General features: G+C 31.1%; 1 protein-coding gene across 8 annotated transcripts in view; it reads right to left on the reverse strand.

The window, feature by feature from the left end:
- Positions 1-2,852: 2,852 nt before the first annotated feature.
- LOC139491560 (uncharacterized) overlaps positions 2,853-23,687 on the reverse strand; it is a 168,038-nt gene continuing 147,203 nt past the window's right edge. For 7 of the 8 annotated variants that reach the window (XM_071279311.1, XM_071279313.1, XM_071279316.1 and 4 more), the window contains 13 exons: positions 22,666-22,791; positions 22,181-22,284; positions 19,104-19,266; positions 17,443-17,718; positions 15,496-15,658; positions 14,139-14,539; positions 13,018-13,248; positions 12,178-12,464; positions 10,537-11,091; positions 9,922-10,187; positions 7,906-8,162; positions 6,249-6,402; positions 2,853-4,087 (listed from right to left, as the gene is read on the reverse strand). In XM_071279311.1, coding sequence (XP_071135412.1) covers positions 2,859-4,087; positions 6,249-6,402; positions 7,906-8,162; positions 9,922-10,187; positions 10,537-11,091; positions 12,178-12,464; positions 13,018-13,248; positions 14,139-14,539; positions 15,496-15,658; positions 17,443-17,718; positions 19,104-19,266; positions 22,181-22,284; positions 22,666-22,791 — 4,212 coding nt within the window. In that variant the 3' untranslated portion in view covers positions 2,853-2,858. Of the gene's footprint in view, positions 4,088-6,248; positions 6,403-7,905; positions 8,163-9,921; positions 10,188-10,536; positions 11,092-12,177; positions 12,465-13,017; positions 13,249-14,138; positions 14,540-15,495; positions 15,732-17,442; positions 17,719-19,103; positions 19,267-22,180; positions 22,285-22,665; positions 22,792-23,687 lie in introns of those variants that run through there. The other variant, XM_071279317.1, reaches the window with a different exon arrangement.

The following is a 23,687-nucleotide window of genomic DNA, read 5'->3' on the forward strand; positions in this document are numbered from 1 at the left end:
GTCTTTTGCCGATTATTGGTATCGAGAAGTGATGCTTTTTTTTAATTGTAATTTCTATCCTGCCTTTTCATTAGTTCTCTTTTCGGTCCTGCCTTTTTATTAGTTTATTCTGATTTGATTAATACATATAGTCATTCTGTTTTTTTATTGGCAAAGTTGCTTCTCCCGCCTGTTGTTTACTCAAACCTTCTGTCCTGCCTTTTTATTTTTCATAAATTTCATATTATACTAAAATGTTCAAAAAAATTTCCCTTTTTATAGGTGGTATGAACAAGTATTCTCTGGATTTTGTTTAATAGTTATAACAATCTTTGATCTTAGAAAAATTGCCTTGCTTAAAATGAGGGCTTTTGTTATTAAATATATTATGTAAATTGTTGTGTCTTAGTTTTTTTACTGTATTTTTTACATTCAAGAAACCAATACTATAAAGTACATGAAAATCTGCAGAAGTTATATTTCCCATAATATTTTTAATACAGATTTGTTCTGAAATATTCAGCTTATTTTTCAAAATTTTTACTCAAACAGGAATACCAAGATGAACGTGCTTAATCAAATTGACATCGCACTAAATATGATAGGGTAGAAAAAACGGACGAAAGATACCAGAGGGACAGTCAAACTCATAAATCGAAAATAAATTGATAACGCCTGGCTAAATATGAAAGAAGACAAACAGACAAACAATAGAACACTTGACACAAATAGAAAACTAAAGAATAAACAACACGAACCCGACCAAAAACTAGGGGTGATTGCAGGTGCTACGGAAGGGTAAGCTGATCCTGCTCCATATGTGGCACCCGTCGTGTTTCTTATGTTATAACAAATCCGGTCAATAGTCTAATTCGGTAGGTCAAATTTATGAAAAGGAAAGGGATTGTAGTTACGACGTAAGGAACATATCCGATATCATTTGTGAAACGGTTATTCCATAACGGTCAACCAACCAATAAAGTTTTCTAGAGTTTTCTGATAGACATCTACCATGTCGATACACTTTAATGAGCTTAAGTCTTTCATTCCCTTCGAGTAAAATATTATTTACAAAATTTACAAAGACAAAAATGTCTGTCTATGTTTAGTATTTTACACAATTTTGATTTGGAATAAAATGGTTATTCCAGCAGACTTGTCTACCTTTGCAAGTTTGCGAATTGAAGCAAACAAAATACAAATCAGTTTTATCCAAAAGAAAAGGGTCAATTTCTCAATTACAACTTTTATAAAATATTAACCTAGCCAAATATTCCATCATTAATTGCTGTTGTTTAAATGATTGTTTAATATATTTTTGAAGTCATACAAGGTAAAGTGAAATATTTCATACCATTTTTATGTTATTAATAACCTTCACCACATTAGCTGTTTTTTCTTTCAACTTTAATTTCAATTATTTATTTTTTTGCATCTCTTACCCCATTTTCGGCATGCTTCATGACCATTTACCTTATTTTTATCCTGGCCTTTTGATATTATTCATTATACATTTTTTTCTTATTGATTTTTATATTTTTCTGTTCGTTCCTCCATGTATCTATCCATCCGTTCGTTACACATGATGTTAGTTGCGGTTTTTGCAGAACAAATGAAGCACATTTTCTAAATTATGGTATCGAGCATAAATTGCGCATGTTTTGTTTAAGCATTAAGTACGCATCTTTAGTGTACGCATGTTTTGTGTATGCATAAAGTACACATGTCTTGTGTACTGTTATTTGTCTGTTTGTTTATTTTGTCCATGGCGTTGTCCGTTTATTTTCGATTTATGAGTTTGACTGTCCCTTTGGTATCTTTTGTCCCTCTTATTTTGAGTCGACTTTTCCACAAATTGTCTGCATTTCTATAGTAATTCACAGTGCGCATTTACTTGCCATGTTCTACTTACTTATATACGAGTCGGAGTTTATTCAGGCACTTGTTAAAAACAAGAAGACCAAAGGAGCCAGAACATTCAATGTATTATTCCAATTTATTGATGCTCATCTTTCCATGAGCAATCCAAATTTTCCTCGATTCCATTGTAATTTCATTCACAACTAAAATTAAGGAAGCAACAGATACAGATTCATCCGTCTCATTTTTAGACTTAAATATCGAATTTGTTATGAGCAAAAATGAATTAGTTATCTCAGAACCAGAATCAATGACAATTGAGGCGATTTTAGTCTTGAAATTAAACATTTCCCTCACTTTAGCAGCAATATACCAACTTCATCTTGATACGGGATATCTATTTCCCAGCTTATCCGGGTTTCAGGAACTTGCAACAACTTCTTGGACTTTATCAAACGTCACCAGTGTCAAAGCAAAAAGTTGATGTTGAGGATAATGTCAAAGAACGTCTCGTCTTTTAAAAAACAGTTCATCGGAAGATACCAAGACCTTGTTGATAAATGTTTCGTATCAACATCTCACATTATACATGATGGTTTTAGATCTTCATGTATATTTTAGGTACTGACATGGTTTATCATATTAAATACATGGTATACTTTCTTTGCATAATTTTAACCTTTACTGTTTAGTCTTTTTGGTAAAATACCTTGACGTATTTCTGTATTTATACATACCATCATTGTGTTTATGTGAAAACCCTGTCGTACGAATTGACAAAAAAGACATGCCATTTCAAAATGTACCCGTTTTTTTTAAAGGCCACTCTACTCTGCAGTAAAACACATGTTTGTACAAGATCTGATTTATCCAATATGTGACTATGTATCTTTCGAAGATTTTGGTATTTTGAGAACATCGGATGTTAGAAAATACCTTATCACTGATATTTCGTATCAGAACATATGGACTGCTAACTGTATTGATCTTTTGATAGATGAAAAACTCAGGACTGCTAATTATTTTTTTTTATTATATGATCGAAACATTCTTTGGATCCTGCCCTTTAAGTACTTCATCCTTAACGACAACTGTGCATCTTGTTTTACTACCTTTTTCCTAACAGATTTTTTTGCATTAATTACAATTACAGAAAACATATTCATTAAAAGGAACACAAATACAAATATAAACAAAAGTATAAAAACAGGACCTAATTCAGGGTAAATTTCAAGATATTGTTTGAAATTGGCTATCCTGAAAGTCCATTCCATCAAAGTCAAAAAACTGTATCCGAATGATCTGTATCCTACCAAGGAGGAGCCAAACAACAAATAACCACAACATGCAAAAGCTAACAATGAAAAAATATACATTAAAGTGAAATACTTTAAGGGCTTGTTCGCATATTCCATCATTGAAAATAAATATTTCAATTTATGAGTCAGCATTAAAAGTTGCAGGAATTTCATCGATGTAACTGCGGTTAGCACAGCCAAAATGTAAAATAAAATGCTGTCCCATAGGATTGCAAGACTAAAATTTATGTAGCTGTTGTTACCAGAGTCTCTGTACTGACGTAGTACGATTGTTGTCCTTCTATATCTCACTATAAATATCACAGTTGCAGTATAACACAATATCAACATAAACATGGAAAGCTTGTTCCAAAATATTTTAAAGTATGTACAAAAACCAATAAATCTTATCTTTCTGATTTCAATGTATGAAAAAAGAATAGTCAAAACTAAAAATATCGCCTCAAACACCAACCACGTAATTTCTTCAGTAGACGAGTAGTCAGATAAAGGCAAAGTATATATATGATGTGTTTTCGTTAGAGTACCAGGACTGCTGTACTCAAAAGCTATCAAAACTGAACTATACATATAAACATTAGGATTATACAAAACGAATTCTATGAAAAAAGCTCTTGTTCTTATGTCAATCCATGACTTAAGATTCAACTCTCCAATCTTTGAAATAGCTGAAGAATCTGCTTTCATATCAACTAAATAGCCACCCCCACTATATATTGCCCCATCGCCTATGTATGGCACAGAATCTAAGTCCCAGACATTTTGGTAGGACCATTCATCATTGGCGGAGATCCCTTGTGACTGAGTCAGCCAGGACTTATTGTAATGGTTGTTGTCATCTTCTATCGAGTTCAATGAAGACGAACATTCAATACCAAGATGGTCAAAACCAAATAGTTTCTTCAACTTCTTTGGAAACTTGCAGCTGTCTGAAAAAAAATTCAAATATGTTAATGAATAGCTGTTATATCTAGAAAGAATAATACAGACTGTAAAGTGATTTATTTTCGCGGATAGAACTAAATCGCCAAATTAAATTACGCCAATTTAAATGTGTACATGCAAAGATATTGATGACACTTTTGAAACCGCCAAAATAAAAACAGCCAAATAATTCGTATACCTCATTAAATGAAAATTGCGAAGTTTTACACCCGCGAAAATAACCCGGTAAACGGTACAACATTGAAAAAGATAAAAAAAAAAAAAAAAAAAAAAAAACATTACACCTATACTTGTTAATGTCTCTGTCATTTTGGTCTCTTGTGGACAATTGTCTCATTGGCAATCATACCCATCTTCTTTTTTTATTATTGCAGGAACTATCATCACACTTTAGCATATGTAGGTTTGCTTGAGGGTGACTACCTACCATGATTTTCTTAAACAGTGAATGCATTTTATAAGAAGACTAAATTGAAGAAGCAACCCGGGTTTGTACTCTTTAATTCAATCAAAATTGCAGAAAAATCAAATATTTGATTAGCTTTTCTTGTCAATTTGCAAGCAAAAAGTAGGTCTCACTATAAACGGATAAGAGGTCCTCTTTCTTTTACTTGTAAAAAGTTACACTATGGGTGCTACTTCTGGAACAGGAGGGAATGTTATTATTTTTAGCATCTTTTTTGGAGGGCTATGCACAGGTATTTTATTTGGATATTTTAACGGTTTCATTTCTATATTTTGCAAAGTTAATAATAAACACAATTATTAATCTTGATGCTTTAGTTGTTTCTTAATTATTCATATTTATACTATATGTTAACCCAAGAAGATGACATTGTTGAAGTTTTGACTTCACAAGTACATCATATATTTAGTTCACAAATAATTGTGAATAAATAATTTGACCGATCCATACACACATAAATATATATATATATAGATATTGATGATATTATCTGTAAAAGACTGAAAAGCAATATTACGTAAATTTTATCCTCCCAAAATTGTAAGTTTACATGAATTTCATAGGAAAGAACCAGAGTTTAATATTACGATTTGGTGGTGAGCAAATCTTGATATCTCAAAAAGGTAAATAAGTTTAATCTATGATTTTTCTACTTGCACACTTCTTTAATTGAATATAACAACTTAAACAATGAAAATCATGCTGAGTCTCATTAAAGATCTCATATCTTAAAAATTAAAACGTATACGTTAATAAATTTGATATAATTCTATGCAAATAAACTCATCATATAAATTTTATATTTACGCAAGACGCGCGTCTACAAAAGACTCGTGAAAAAAGTTTTAAAGACCAAATAAAGTACGAGGTTGAAGAGCATTGAGGACCAAAATTCCTAAAAGTTTTGCAAAATACAGCTAAGGTAATCTATTCCTGATTTAGAAAAGCCTTAGTATTTCATTTTTTTATAAACAGTTAATCTATAAATATGACCATATCAATGATCATTCATGGTAGCACAGAAGTGCCGATTACTGGGCTGGTGATACCCTCGGGGAATTAAAACAAACGTTTCTTAAATGGAGAATAAAGTAAGCAACTTCTGCTATGCAAACATCACCCGCAATGTTACAAGACTTGTAGTCTTAATAAAAATGAAAAAGCCTACAGGAGCTTTAAAACAGAGAAATGCAGAAAAGTAAGGTATTCTTCTAAATGTGTATCAACTATAGAGTCACTGATCTTAGCCATTAATTTTTTTTTTGTATTACCTGTTGGGACCCTTATTTGTTTCAAACGAAATTTTCCCAGTGGTGTAAATAGTTATTTAAGGTATCAGGATTATATTTTAATACGCTAGACGTGCGTTTCGTATATAGACTCATCAGTGGCGCTCATATCAAAACAGTCAAAAAGGCAAACAAGTACAAAGTTGATAAGTTTGATTTATATTTTTTCTACCTACACATGTTAGAGTTGAAATTGCATTTAAAACACTTCTTTAATTGAATATAACAAATTAAACAATGAAAATCATGCTGAGTCTCATAGAAGATCTTATGTCTTGAAAATTAAAACGTAAACGTTAAGAAATTGATATAATTCTACACAAAACGTTTCTTAAATGGAGAATAAAGTTACAACTTCTGCTTTGCCTACATCACCCGCAATAGAATTACCTGTTGGGACCCTTATCTGTTTCAAACGAAATTTTCCTAACAGTAGAAAATCATTTTCTGGAATCTTCTTTAACGTGTCATATGGTATTGTTCTACTCAATGGTGGTATTACACTTTCCTTGATATAAGTCCAGATATCACCACGTGTCTTTACCTGAAAAGCCATATTCAGATATGAAATGTAAAACGATGTACAAATTTGATTTTAATATCAGCTTTTATGATATAATCAGCCTAAAGAACAACCATTGTTTTTCAAAAACGTTTGCTTTCTTTAAGTAAACATTTAAATTTATTATAGTTTTTGTTAATATTTCGATCTTTATTTTTAATACAGGAAACCAATTTATTGAAATAAACAATTTTATTTTTTTCAGTTTGCATTAACCTTGATACTTTTTTTCCCCCTGTGGTCATACGACAATGTTGTCACATTCTGTTTGATATGTTGTGTCATGTGTACTATTGTTTGTCTGTTTGTCCTTTTAATTTTTAGCCATGGCGTTGTCAGTTTATTTTCGATTTATGAGTTTGACTGTCTTCTGGTATCTTTCGTCCCTCTTTTATACAACTTTGACTGCCCTTTATAGTATTTACACTATTCACTATATACCTGCTTTACTTGATAGCGAATGACACATTTTAGTATTTTCTATTCATTAAAATTAAAAAAAAAAAAATATTGGATACCATGCGTAAATTATACACCATGTATGAAGTTTGTTTCGTCAAATGTTTAAGAAGCCTTCTGGCAATCAAATTTTCTGTTTTTCTTTCTTCTTAGAACAAACTCCCGGTGTGATACAATGTTTTTAAAATCATCTGTTCGAATCCCATATATAATGCATGCATTGATTCTAGTATGGACTTCTAATTCCAGAAATATTTCACTATTCCATTATGTACTTGATAAAATGAAAAAAGAAAGAAAATTCACATTTTCGTTTGTTTTGAACACTTCTTCGGCACTTGGAACAAAGCGAAATCATACATCTTGAGTTTAACAACTCTTGCAGCGATGATTATAGTCCCAAAGTTTATGCTCATGCCCATTATTATGTTGAAGTTTTTTTTTGTATTAAATTTCCGTGTCACTCCCGGTTTCCTTACAGACACTGTGCACTAGGTGCCATACAGACAGAAAAAAAACACTTCTATCTGTTAAACTCCTAATATAAATATATCTTGTCTCATTATACAGAACTAGTTCTACTGAAAAAAGGAATGTACCTAGAAGAAACAAACGCAATGTTTTTGGTCATAGCAATTTTTTAGACAAAGAGGGTACCGTCACTATATTAGCCATTACTTTAGTGAGTGCTTAATTCTCATATATCCCAATGAATTTAAGATTTTGCATACTTCAAAAGGTGAGTTTTTGCTTCCTAGTTCGATAGTTTTAATCGATATCGGCACAGATTTACCACTTAGACCATGAATTTATGGTAATTGTCAATTTTCATTTCCTCAGAACTAACACCACAATCCATCAAATTCGTTAATATATGGAGGTTAATACGTTACTCTCATGCATGCTTATACTATATGGATTTCAAGTGTTTGTAAATTGCTAAAAAGCACTATTACGGTAATTATTACAAATACATTGCCCGATACATTTTATCGGTTTCTATATCCCCCTATTTCTGTTACTTACGGTATCTACTTTCTTGTTGATAAACAAGTTACTGATGACTTGAGACTGCTGGAAACATTTCTCCACGGGACGCTGGTTGTGTACAACAAATAACAATATAAATGTAAAAAAGACATAAATAATAATGTCTAGAAGTTTTGTGTGGACTTTTCTCTTTAAGTCAAGTTCTTGTTTAGCTTTTTTAAGATGTTTTCTTTTAGCATGCTCTGGGATAAAAGTCCACTTTTTGGATCTTCTTGGCCAAAAGTTGTCATTTTCTGAAATTTTAAGATAGATTTATTTAAACATATCAAGTGAAGTAAATATTATGTATTGATATTCTTAACGTACATAAGTATGTCTCTTTTTAATTAATATTCAAAAACTTGTGGTCAGGATTATGAAATTGGCTTTTTCTCTGTTAACACATGATTATTTCAAATATTTTGGCCACGAGCATCACTGAAGAGACATGTATTGTCGAAATGCGCATCTGGTGCAACAAAATTGGTACCGTTGATTTTATTACTACCACTGGGTCGATGCCTCTGCTGGTGGACTATTAGTCCCCGAGGGTATCACCAGCCCAGTAGCCAGTACTTCGGTACTGGCATGAAAATACGGATTTTTTGTGTTATTAAAATTTGCTGTTACAAAATATTAGAAATTATTATAGATTAAGGAATGTATCTCCCTCATGCAAAGCTCTGATTCCTTTCACGAATTTGGCTATACTTTTTGGACCTTTTGGATTATAGCTCTTCATGTTTTATATAAGCTTTGGATTTCAAATATTTTGGCCACGAGCATCACTGAAGAGACATGTATTGTCGAAATGCGCATCTGGTGCAACAAAATTGGTACCGTTGATTTTATTATGACTTTCAGATGATGACGTCACTATTCAAATTTAGAACTACTAGTTTATCGTCAAATTTAATGTTTAAGATTACAAAATCCAACAATTTTTGAAGATAGCGGTGGTGTTCTTTCAAACTTTTATATTGATTTTAGTCATCATCTACATCTTATTTATCCAGTACATAAACATAATGTCAAATCAGAAATCTGTAGTTTAAGGGTTGTCGTTAGTTCATGTCCGTCATATTTGTTTAAGGTAAATTTATTTGTTAGAAATGAGACCAATTGTTTCTTTTGTTTTATATTTTTCAAGTTGGGTTCTTTTTTATATGACTATATAGGATGGGTTTTCCTCATTTTAAAGGCCATATGTTTATATAGCACTCAAATATACCAAACTATGGTGTCTATAAAGCATTAAAGGTGCCAATTAAAAAAAAAAGAGAGAGATCTCCATATCGGAAAGTAAGGTCCCTTCTGTAATGTCGAGGCCATCTATTTGAAAAGTCAGACCTTCGATTGACAAGATAAATGTGTGTTTGTTCTCTTATCAATAGACAATAAGTATGAAATATTTCTGATTTTTTTTCAAAAGCGTAACATATACACAAGATGTTCTACGAACTGACTTACTGAATGACTTATTGGCTGACAGAACATAAGCAAATTTAAATAAGTTACCTTTGGCCTCGGCGGTAAGCATTGCTGACTTAAACGCGTATGGCGTATAAAATTATAATCCTGGTACTTTTGATAACTATTTACACCACTGGGTCGATGCCACTGCTGGTGGACGTTTCGTCCCCGAGGGTATCACCAGCCCAGTAGTCAGCACTTCAGTGTTGACATGAATATCAATTATATGGTCATTTTAATAAATTTTCTGTTTACAAAACTTTGAATTTTTCGAAAAACTAAGGATTTTCTTACCCCAGGAGTAGATTACCTTAGCCGTATTTGGCATAACTTTTTGGAATTTTGGGTCCTCAATGCTCTTCAACTTTGTATTTGTTTGGCTTTTTAACTATTTTGATCTGAGCGTCACTGATGAGTCTTATGTAGACGAAACGCGCGTATGGCGTATAAAATTATAATCCTGGTACTTTTGATAACTATTAAACGAGATTTTTAACGACAAATTGTTTATTTCTTCATTAATCAAATAATCAAGCTTACCTTCAAATTCTCGTACAATTAAGGCGGGTCTATAATAAGTTATGTTTCTTCTTTTCAATAGAAATGTAAACAATAGCGCAAAAAACACAACACTGGTTGGTTCCATCACAAAGCAATCATCAACAAAAGCTGTCAAAAAGGACACTAGCCAATTCAAACTCTCATAGTAGCCATATTGTAATCCGTACAGCATTACAAAGTATGAAGAAATCAAAGACGTCAAAATTGTTGTTGTCCATGCAATGTATATACCCCACGTTGGAAAGCTGAAAAAGATCTTAAATTAACAGTATTTTTTGTTAAAACAATTAACAGATCCCAATACATAACTGATATGGATAGATTTTTTTTAATCGGAGTGATTCTTTACAAGGGATTTATCCCTCACTTAGACAAGATACTTGTATGTATGTTAGCCGTTCTTTTTTGTGAAACAAAGCAATACCAACTTTTTTCATTTGTCTTTTAGTTTGGAATGGGAAATATTGGTGTAAAGTGTAGAAAAGTCAAATTATTTAATGCTATTGCAAGATGAAAGAGTCTTAGATTGTATAACATATTACACAACATGAAAATAACCTAGTTAGCATGATGATAATAGGTTAGTAAACTTACATTGATCGTTTTACTGCCACAATTGGAATCTCTCCTTTATCTGATCTCTTTTTATCACATGACTCTGGACTGGTTACATCAATTTCCATATATCCTTCTCTACGTAGTTGTTTTGTCTTTGATACCAGAAACAGTTTAATGATAACAAAGTTAATAGGAAACATGATTAAGCTACTTTCAAGACCAATGATGAAGTCTTTCAGGGAAAATTCAAATTGAAAAGCAGCTACATCAGAACTAATCGTGTTTTCAGAAGGAATTCCATGGAACATTATACATGCCAACATAGTACACAGCAATAAAGACAATGCGCATGATAATCTTTGAACTCTCGTAAAATCACTCCAAGGTGGTTTTGAAATTATGCTGATCCACAAATGAGCTCTACGCAAATCTGTAGCTGTTCGCAGTAAAAACTGTTGCTTTAAATTATAGTTTGACTCGATTGACAGACAAACTTTGGCAGTCCCACTCTCCATTCCTAGCCAATTATCGTGGTAAAAGGTATAAACTTTCTTAGTTTGCAAGTCTTGTATTAGTACTCTCGAAAGAAACCTAAAATATATTATTCGAAATGACTTCAATAATAATCAAATACTTTCTTAAATAAATGATGTTCAGACTTGGGCCGATTTAGTGATTGTTGTTTTGGTAACATTCGCCATTGTACCAGATGGTATGTTGATCTCTAGAAGTGTCATCTTACGGCGGCCCAATTATAAGGTTTGCTGAAACAATAATCATGTACAGAAAATCTCCTTTAACCTTCACCCTATTTAGCAAATGAATGTACAAGAAACTAAGATCTGAAATTTCGCAATGGGACTTTTTTTTTTAAAGATTTGTATAACAGCTGATATACCTTTCATATTCAATAAAACGTGTATACAACGAGAGATTAAAATGGAATATAAAATATATTAATTTGGAGTTCGCATGGCCAAAACTTTGTTTTCTAATGTAGTGTTGTTTTTTTCGTTTGCTGCCTGTATAAAATTTAAAATCACGAAAACACTGAACTCCGAAAAAAGTGCGAAACCGAATGTCCATATTCAAATGGCAAAATCAAAAGCTCAAACATATAAAACGAACGAATAACAACCGTCATTTTCCTGACTTGGTAAAAGGGATTTTCTTTTGTTAAATCATACGTCTCTGAGATAGTTTACCAAATTATGTTTGACTGCTTTTACCTTTGGCATCGTTGTTCTTTTAGACGTAAGTCTTGTAAAATTTTACACATTGCCCCTTGCAAAATATGATCGAATTTTGCTGACACAGATTAGGACACTTACATTACAATGTATGTGGCAGGGTAGGAAGGGAAATGTAATCATTGAATTTTGGTCATGGATCTTTTTTCTGTATGCAAATTTATCTAAAGAAAAATGGTTCTTGGTTGTTAAGTTATTTATAAGTCTCGTCCAAAGCTCCCGCATACATTTTAATGGAGTAGCCTTTAATAAGAATCACAGTTACTGTAGTGAAGGCAATCTTGATTAACAGGCTGCTAGTTCGATTTAAAATTATAGTCTGATCATATTTCGACAGATTTAAATTAATAAATAAGTGGAGCAATTTGGAATAAAAGTTCTATAAAACAAAATCTTTAGATTTCGAAATAAATGATGTTATACAAACCATGATGGCGATGAACCACTGTTATCATGCCATATAGTCACATTCACCAAGTCTCCTATATCGTAAGAAGAAGTAATTAGAAACCAGTCTTCGGCCCCTGTTGAAAATAAAACCTGCGGCGATGAAGTTCTTGTCAAACACTGCCTTGCAGTATGTCCGTGTTTGCCTTTGATATAGCATGCAACATTTGCTGTAGTTCTAGCGTCATACCGCCACCCAGTGACAATGCACATAAGATATTTAAACGGTTCTGAAGGATCACTTGAACAAGGTGTTACTATACCATCCTACAGAAGATAAGGTGTTAATCAAGTCAATTATTTCACTTAAATGTCATGATAAACTATGTTGAACTTTACAATCGTCAAAGAGCAAAAAATTCTGGCATTCAGCGTCGAAAATCATGACATTTAGATCAGTATGTCTTGTATAGCTCGATTTAAACTGTATACAGGAGTACACATTTAAACTTTCGATCTTAACTACTAAAAGTAATTATAAATAGGATGAATATAAATATATTTTTGACCCTATTATTGAATGTAGTTTTATTACAACACATTATCGAACGATCAGATTGTGTTTTGTTTGAGATAAATTTATTACAAACACATTTTTATTTTTTTTTTTATTTTGATTGAAACACTCGTAGGCACACTTCAGCAAATATGTCTTTAGTACTTATCCAAGTTCCTTTTTTTCATTGGCCTCCAGTATTTTACATCCTTGGATCTAATACTCATTGTGTTTATCGTTTCTTGATGAAAACAAACCAAGAAGATCATATTTAATGTGTTATATTAACTTTCAATCCTTAAATACTAGTATTGTTTTATTTACCAAATGTCTATCCTGCCTGTCTTTTTGTCTTGCCAAGTACAGAGCAACAAAATATATAAACCAAACCAATACTACCACGGAAACTACAACTGGGTTGTCAAAGAATGTCAGGAACAGTAAGGCATCTTTAATCGGATCTACGATATTAGGTAAGACAAAATACCCTCCAGCAAAATCCGTCAGATGATCAACTTCACACTCCAAGTTCTTGCTAGATGAAACAGGCGAAACCTGAAAAAAAGTGTTACATTTGTCTTAATTTCATTTGATTGTATTACAGTTTGGGTATCCCTACAAAGCACTTTTTTAGCGGCAGTATTCGTTTTAAGTTGTCATCGTGTTCGATGGTTTTTCTGACATTTTTATCTTTACATCTTTTATCTTTATTCAAAAGGAACTGAGGAAGGACTTAAAATGAGACAGGTAATTTTCCTTATAAAGATATAAGTATAAAGATTTAATTTATCATGTCTTCAGAAATAGAAGCTGAAGCAATCATTTCATGATATGGTGGAACAACGCATAAAGCTACACAATGCGTCTAATAAAATAGAGACTAGAAATGGGCAACGTGTCATAGAGACCAAAGAATAATAATTTTAAAAATCCCCTTATAGGTCTTAAACACTACGATAAAAAAGGCAACGTATATAAATACATTTTATAATATTAAGATTGTAAACAATAATATTTTGCGTTTAAATTTCTGAAAGAGAAAATTACTTTTAAATTGCCATATCAGAACAGAAATTTTCGTATCTTAAAAAAAAAATTAAATCATCATTATTGCACTAAATGCTGTTCTTAGCTTACAATATTGGACAGTTTCCCTTTTCATTATTTTTTATATATCCAGGGATAATAATACATATATAAATGTTAGAATTATACAATTAAAACATACAATGTAATATATAACTTAATATAAATAAACATCGATATAAATTGATTCATTGATTTCATTTTTGTCTGCTTTCAAGTTACAAGAAATAACGGTTCTACACCGTAACGTTTTGTAATTATCATATTCTTCATTCTCACAGAATACCTGTATAATTTGAATTTACCTATTCTTTTATAATTTGAACGATTTATTTTTCAAACTATGTAACTAGAAATACCTTAAATCCACCTGTTATCCAGCTTCCGCTAGTGTGATTCCAGTATCTACAAGTAATGGCAGTCGACAGAACTTTGACAGTAATATTCTGTCTAAATTTCGCATTGGTTCTATATCCCGGATTAACGATAAGACCTATACTCCAGTAGAGCGTTTTCTCCGGAGGGTCTTTTATGTATGCTGTTTCTGAGTAGTCCAGTAGCACCCCATTTTCTGCTTCAAATGGGGTAACCTTTTCTTGAAAATTTATTGCAATGTTTATTGACACGTTATTTTGTGGAGCATCTGTAATTATCTTTACCATGTAATACATGTCTGCCGGCTGTGTCACTATAAGTCGTAGAAAGTAATCTTGTATGTGATTGTTGGTATTGAAAATAAATTTGTCGTATTTTTCGTCATCTACAAAATTTTACACAGAAATTTATGATTGTACTGGTTTGAAGAGTTGCATGAAATGTTCTAAATAAATTTACAAGCACTTATATTTCATTCAAGTTCTGTCTTTCTTAAATTTATTTTGAGACTTTCAACTTACATATTTAAAACCATAATGCTACAGAAAAACATAATATAACAGTAAAAGTAGTCAACCAAAATTCATGAAAATTCGTTACAGAATACTGACATGCAACATTTATATATGCAGCTATGCACTAACTAAAATGCTCTAGATAGAATTGCTTAACAGTATACTGATTAAGATATTTAGAATAGTATTTTTTTTATAGTAGAAGAGGACTTTCAGAAAGAAAATAATTTAAATACAGAACTTTAATATTTTGGTTGAAAATGGTAAAGTAAAGTAAAGTATAATCGCAAACAAAACATCAACAAACGAAATCTAGATGAACGTGTATATGAAAATTATAGGTCAAGGTACGGTTTTTCAATGATGTGTACTTTTTTTTTAAATATTGCTGACCGCAGCGATACTAACAATTTATATCTATAATCACATAGCTTATAACTTAAAAATATCAATATATGACTAACATGTGATGATTGTAACAGGATGCACGAAGTAACCAAAACAAAATCCCAATAAGAATTTCTCCCTATATAAACTGTGTCACTATTTCCCTTGACCCTGCCGATGTTTAACCGGTATTTCCTATCATGGTTATTCGACATAAGCACCATATATAATATACAATGTAACTTATCATTGTTATGATTAAAATATTGACAAAAATAACGAACTCAATTTTTTTTTTTTTTTATAAACTTGATAAAGTTAAATGCTCGAATATACATTTATGTATATCTACGTAAGAACGAATTAAAATCGAGTGATATACAAAACTATCTGTATCTTTCTTTCCTTTTTTACCTCTGTATTTACATATCATACTTACTCCCACAATTTCCAATTGGTATTTCAACAATAATAGGTTTATGTAACTTCGTCACATTGATCGTATGCTGATTGGAGTCCTTAAGAACTAAAGATACCATTGGTGAATTTATATATGCAGAAGAACTGTCCCAAGATCGCGGATTCTGGTCTAAGAATAGCATCTGTAATCAAGACATATGCCATGCGTTATTAAGAACAGTCATTCCCAAGGTCTGTCAGATATATGACAATGCCCTGTAATAAATAGTTTGATCCAATAAAATGTTACCAACTACTGGACCAAATTACAAGTGAGTATGTAATAATTTTTTACATATTTTAATAGTCATTCGTAATAGACTGCTTAAGCATTGACTTAAGGTAGCACAATACAAAGATTTTATAACTCCAACTCCCAAGTTTTAAAATGCTGTAACTTTCTTAATAAAGCTTGAAAATTTATAAAAGTGGTAGTTTTGGATAGCTAACAGATTACTCTTTCAAATAAATGCAATGTTAGTATTATGCTTTAATTATGTAACCAATTATAATGTTAACTGTGTCTAAAATATTTTTCACCAAATTTCCACTTTCAAATGAAATTAGCTTCTGCATAGGTATCCCTAGAGGGTTGATTTTATTATATGTTGTTCCTATGGCCATTATCTACAAAAGGGTGTCTCAGATTTTAGATAGAATGTATAGAACAAATTTTACACCTAATTAATCATTATCTTCTTTTATGTGGTTAGGATGTTTACACTAATTAGAGATTTGTGAGAGAATGGAATACCATAGAGACAATCTGAGACACCCTTTTGAAGCCCAAAATGTGTTGATTAAGATTTCGTTAAAATTTTTAGTATAGTTAAAGAGATGATAGAGCTAAATTCATTCAAGTGAACGTACCCAGATTTTGCCACTAATTACATAATAATTGATTACATAATGATTGCATAATAAAAATATTGCATTCATTTAAAAGATAAATCTTTTATCTATATCTATATATACCTCTTTTATTATTTTCTATGCATTCATAAGAAAGTTACAGCATTTCAAAGGTTAGTGATTGGAAGTAAAAAAATCTTTGTATTGTGCTACCTTAACCAGTAATGTTTGAATAGTTACTGAACCAAAAACTTTTTTTTAAAGCTCTGTTAAAGAAGTAGCAGGTAGATGACTGTATTATGTAAAAGTCGTTGTTCAATTATTCATGTTATTGCATAGAAATATAATATTGCCCACAGAAAGTAACCAAAATACAATAAAAGGGCTATCGCATGAATATTAGGGAACATTGTCCCTCGTAAAACAAATACTGCACTCGCAAGCTAGTGCAGTATAAATTTCTACTCTGGACAATATTCCCAAATATTCATACAATAACCCTATATTAGTGGATACATTAGCTTCTATTAATACAAATTTGAGTTCAAATAATGTAGTAACCGATAGCCATATGTTGAATACCCAAAAGATGAAATAATAAAAAGAGTATTATGTTTTTACTAGAGAATATAGTAACATTCCCTATAGACTATTTTCAAACTGAAGTTTTGAAATGCATACGAAAACTAAGGATTTTCTCACCCCAGGAGTAGATTACCTTAGCCATATTTCGCACAACTTTTAGGAATTTTTGATCCTCAATGCTCTTCAACTTTGTATTTATTTGGCTTTTTAACTATTTTGGTCTGAGCGTCACTGATGAGTTTTATGTAGACGAAACGCGCGTCTGGCGTATAAAATTATAATCCTGGTACTTTTGATAACTATAATCATAAGCATTTTTCAATACATACCTGACATTTGAATCCATTGGTACTACCGTACTTTCTTTAAGTTAATTCTTTTTATTTCTGATGGAAAGTTTAAACAATAAGTTAAGCATTTCTTATAGACTATTTTCAAATTAAAGTTTTGAAAAGCAAAAGGTAATTAATAACCTATTTTAAATACATACCTGAAATTTAAATCCATTGGTACTGCTATCTTCAAGTTGATCTTTTATTTCTGATGGAAGTCTAAACATACTAGTTACAGTTTTGTTACATATTTTTCTTGAAGTACCTATATCCGTTGAAGCGTTCGCTGATGTATTTAGTTTTGAAAGTCCAACTACTAAATTCATAGTCTTTGATGTGAACTCCTTTTTGTTAGGTTCGTTCTCGTTTAGAGATTCAAGTGCAGATTCAGCTATGACATCAACAGTGTGAAGAATCTTCTCTGTTCTCTCAATCTGATATATAGATATAAGAAGATGTGGTATGAGTGCCAATGAGACAACTCTCCATCCAAGTAACAATTTATAAAGTAAAATCATTATACTAGTTCAGGGTATGGTCTTCAACACGGAGCCTAGGCTAACATTGGACAGCAAGCTATAAAGGGCTCCAAAAAATACTAGTGTTAAACCATTTAAACTGGAAAATCAACCGTCTAATTTCTATAAATATAAAGTTTTCTTGCATATCTTAATCTGTTATAGTGTGTTAAGTCAGGTATTGCATGAATTAAATAAAAGAAAGTCATCAAATAGACTGTGTTACTTGAAGTATATTATATGATAAAAAGTGAAGATGTAAATAGAGCAGTATAAGAAAACAATTCGAGGAAACTACAATAAAAAGAAAGTAGAAAAGAGTACCATTCCATAAATGCATTAGTAAAAAAAAAGAAGGCACGGGTCCACGTAAAACAATGCCGGATTATAGGAGGACACGATTATTTAACAGATTTTTTAGAAAATAAGGTCTCATGATTCTTCAGTTTATGACTGTGAAACACCGAAGTGTATATAAGACCCATATGGTGATGCAATTATCAACAGTATAAACTGTCTGAAACAAATTGAAAAAAAAATCGTTCATCGTTAAAAATAATTGGCAGTCATTAAAGATGCTCTTTCATCCAATTGTAAATAATTGTATAAAAACAATAAATCTGATTGATGTCACTTGATGCGTATTTTGATAGATTAATGAGTAATGTCAATATTTGCCTATGATAATCCGAAAATAGACACACAAAAAAGATAGTAGGACTTTTGTTGTGCTTTAACACTTTTATTCCAGGTTAGGATTGGTGATGAGAGCAATATACATTGTACATGCTTAATTGTAAAATAACTCAAACACCGAACTCCAAGGAAAATTCTAAGCGGAAAGTCCCTAAACAAATGTCAAAATCAAAAGATCAATCACATCAAACTGATAGTCAACAACTGTCATATTCCTGAATTAGTATAGGTATTTTATTTTAAACCTGTGACATTCTTAGTTGCTTCTCCACTGTAGTGAGCCTGTTATTCAGTAGTTTTAGTTCGTTCATGTCTGAAATATTTGTTTTTTCTTGTAAATTGTTTTTACATAAATCTTTTTCAATTGAATTGATTCATAGTTGAATTAAAAAACTAATTTTATGCGTACATTTTGGAATTTGTTTGAACGAGTCTTAATATGATGCCTTCAATTGAATAAGTGAACAATAAATTATTAAAAAAAAGTCTGTTTCATTTAGTTTTATTTCTTTCTAAAAATACTAAAAGTAATTTCCACAATTCTAGATATATATCTTCTAAAAATAGTGGTGTTAATGTATAATATATAATTTAAATTTGATAACCTTTTTTTCTCTTTCAACTTTTTGTTCTGTTGTTTGTTCTTTAGGTTCTGGTTGTTCTATTGTATGTTCGGTGTTATATTTGACAATGATATTTTCTTCAGCAATATCAGGTTCTTGTACATGATTCAAATCCATAAGGTTAGAACTGGATTCAAAAATTGATCTGAAAACAAGAATGTGTCCCTAGTACACGGATGCCCCATCCGCACTACCATTTTATATGTTCAGTGGACTGTGAAAATGGGATAAAAACTTTTTGACAATAAAATAAGAAAGATCATATAGGAACATGTATACTAAGTTTCAAGTTGATTGGACTTCAAGTTCATCAAAAACTACCTCGACCAAAATATTTGTAACCTGAAGCGGGACGGACGAACGAACGGACGGAGGAACGAACGAACAGACGAACGGACGCACATACCAGAAAACATAATGGCCGTGAATGGGACATAAAAAAGATACATATTCTTTTTATGAAAAGTCAGCATGCATAATATAATTAAAATCTTTTACGATCAAACATTTGAATGATAGACTTGGTAATACATTTCACTAGCAATGGTACAAAATGAGTAACTATAGTATTTTGTGCATACGATACAAACTTCTTTGCAGAAAAGACAAATACTTAATAACACCCATCGGGTTCAATAGTATAGATGTTTGACTTTTTGTTATATGTCAATTTAACAACAACCATATTTTTCGCTGTGTTTTGTTAGATTTCATCAGATGTCTAATCTAAAATTAACACATGCTGGATTATGTTTAGTAAACTTGCAACAAAAGTTGCAGTAGAGGTAAAGAAGATAATATATGCAGACAACTACTGGGTACTGTTTTATTTAAACTCATAATATGTACACATATATTCAAGTCGTTGAAAATTAGTGCCAAAAAGGGATTACAATACATCATGTACATGTTCTACTGCAAAATGCAGTTTTAAAATTCATTGATGGAAAGCTACATCAGGGAACTGATATAGTTTGTAATAACATTTGGAAGCTGTGAAATTTGTTTTAGTTTATAATGCTGCGTACTCATTGAATAGGAGGATTCATATCATAAATTTTGATTTTGAAATTGAGTGAGGACAATGGAAACTATTTTTTTTTAATTTTCTGTTTATATTGTTGGGTTATATAATGGAATGGTTTGTCAAAAAGTGAATAAAAATTACTTGAGTGAGGTTGTTATACTATAACCATTGTTACCAGTCTATTAATTAATCTATTTCATCCATCAGCAAGTGTTACTTACATAGAAGCCTATATATTAATGTGGTAGGAAGGTACCTGCTTATGTGTACTAGTCCCATAAACAGTGTAAATTTAAGAAGCTGACTTACAAGGTAACAGGTACAAGACCCTAATGTGGTCCCATTATCCTATTTCCAATTTGATCAGTTGTTTCTCTTACTCCTTACTACTACATGTATGACTTGGCATCTGAGAGAAGGAACAATTTATATACCATTTGAAGTCCCTTTTTGAACACAAAAAAGATGTTTCCTAGTGTTAAAAATGGTTGCTTATATTGGCATTACAAATTGTAATAAACTTTAGACAAAGCCGTGCTGGTCATTCATCTTTTATGTTTGTGTGCAACATGAGGGGGGAGTTCTTCCTCATAATTTCCAAAACAAAAAATTGAATCCCTATTAATTGTTCTCAGAAACATACAGGAACAGTATTATTTTACAATAATAAATGATGCCATCTCAAGATTAATCAGAAGCAGCAGACAACACCTTATGATATTTTACTTTTGGGGAAAAATCACTTCCCTTCAGCAATTTTTTTTCCTTTTTTTTCCCTTTCCAATTCTGAAAAAAATAATTTTCCCTTCCCTTCTAAAACAAATATATTTTTTGTCACCTCCCTTCTTTGATAATGTTTTTTTTTTTTTTTAAATGAGAAAGAAAACAATTTGTTACATAAAAATTATCATCTTGGCATTTTTCAGGTTTTTTTTACTCTCTGTCAACATTGTCTTTCAAAACAACTTTTAAACATTTTTGTATGCTGAACAAGACTTTAAAAACCTCTGTCACAAGACGAGATACATCATGGAAAATAATTTACACTCGATTAAAATACGAATAAGATTTCAGAATATTGTCTCATCGTTCGAAACCACTTTTATGTAAATTAATAACGCTATGAGATGTAACAACACGTGTTTTTTATGAACCGCACTATTTATAGACTCAGCTGTCAATTTTGTCTATATCCGGTTCTATTTTAAATAAAAGTGGACTTTCGTTTTGTCGACCTACATACTGCAGTACAGCCTTTCAACGAAAAGAAATAAAATCCGTAGCACTACAGACTCCTGAGAGTGTCTAAAACGATGATAAAAGACTCTGACTCAATCAGTAATGAAAGGTTGACTGTCAAACGGCAACAAGAAATAATAATTCAAAGTCGTGCACCTGATGGCGACAATCAAAGTTTCGATTTCAGGTTGTTTTACAAATATCCTTCTCACAACTCCAAAATATACGTACAATCACTACTTTTGTACAAGTTAAACGACTTTCATGACCGCAGGTTAAGTTTTCTAAATGTTTCAACTCGAAATAAAACTCCTGACCACGATTGTTTATGATTTCGCCATTTTGTTTTTCTCGAGGTTTTTTTTTCTCAACAATCTTTGAAAAAACATATTTTAACAGTGTTTTTACGCCCGATACTAAAATATCGAATGCATTTGGTGTTTATCATAACATCCATAGACCAACGGGGCCAAGAAACATGTTAAAACGTTTTTTTTACTGTTGCACTGGAACCGTCTAAAAATAGACATCTATGTATCTTTAAGGATACATTCGGCGTCAACACCGGTGTGACAAAAGAACACATTCGGCATGCGCGCGGGTGTGCCAAAAGGCTATATTCGGCATGAAAGGGTTAATAGAGATATTCCCTTTTTGCATATTTTGCAAGACTTTTGACATCATGATCTTTCAAAAAATATATATCGATAAGAAATCGAGAATTTTATATTATTTTCAATTCATGAATTAATTATTCCTTTTTAACTTTTAAGTAATTATAATGTTAACTTACATGACCATATTGTTTACTTTGTCCGTTTCGTTTTTCATGTTTTTGTTGACATCTGTATAAGATATCTGGCTAGATATCTTGTCTATAACGGTAATCAATGCATCCTGTAAGAACACTTACATAATCAAATACTTGTCATGATGAAATTATAATGATGCTGGATTTTATCATGTTTGTAAACATTTTTGCTGGAATTGCAAAAAAATACATGTTTTACCATTTGCACTTAAATTAATACAGAAAATAACGTATCATTTCAATAACATCTTTTTTATATCTTTCTGTAAGTTGGTGTATTAAAGAGATGAATATCTTTTTTTGATATCACGTGCATGGGTCTCCCTTCTGCCTCTCTTTTTGAAATGTTTATATTGCAGCTAGTACAAATCCAAATGAAAAAAGTTGATAGTGTTATTTCCCTTATTATTCTATAAATATTTCATGTTTTACCTATTTTCTGTTAACTGAAAAAATTGATGGCATACCTGTACATTATCTGATAATGCATCAGTTTCCTTAGAAATTTCGTTCGAAGCTTTTAAGATGGATTCCATGTTACTTTCACTCTCTGTCGGTAAATCAGCTAAAACTGTAACCATTTCCTCAATAACCTATGATGGATTTAATGAAAAATATTATGAGTATATAAAATATTTTCAGTAAAAATATTTCTAAAAGATATTGTTTCGTTTCATGTTAAAAATACAAGAAAAGCAAGAGGATGTAAATTCTTAAAACGAGTCGAAAAGATTAAACACTAAGACAATCGATATATTTTTGTTTGTTTCATTTTCCTATTAACTTAACTTAATGTTTAGTGCCATATAAGCATTTCCTCATTTAAGTTCACATTTTAAAACATAATATTCATTATTACAACTAATAAATGTTTTTACTTCACGAAAAGGTTGGACTTGTTAAAGATAATGTAAGATGCAAATGATGAAAATAAAGAACATAATTCAATGAAATATAATAAAATTGAGAATAGAAATGGGGAATGTGTCAAAGAGACAACAATCCGACCATAGAAAAAACAACAGCAGAAGGTCACCAAACTTATTTTATTACAGGAATTTTTCAGATGCATTTTACTTTCCAAAATATAGCTTAAAGATTACATTTTAACAATTTTCTAAAACTGCTATATTTTGGGGCCAAAAAGGGGTCTTACTGAACCTACTCCTTTCTATCTTTAAAACTTTTTACAGGTATCACAGCAAATTACGACATGTTAAACCTTTAAAAAAAAAAATCAGAATAATGCATTGCAATTCATGTACAAACTATGCATTAATTCATATACCAAAGAATGAAGTATTGTCTACTTAAAAGTTTGGTCAGCAAACGACAAGTAATAAACTGTCATTTGGAAATCCGCTTATCATATGTGACTGTAATATATTCCTCTTTGTATATGTTACAATATATCCAGTATGGACCAAATCCCATTTACAGTTTCATTTAGCAAACAAAAACATATGTCACTGATTTTAGTCTATTTTGT

The sequence above is a fragment of the Mytilus edulis genome, chromosome 10 (assembly GCF_963676685.1).
Source record: "Mytilus edulis chromosome 10, xbMytEdul2.2, whole genome shotgun sequence".
NCBI classification, from domain to species: Eukaryota; Metazoa; Mollusca; class Bivalvia; order Mytilida; family Mytilidae; genus Mytilus; species Mytilus edulis.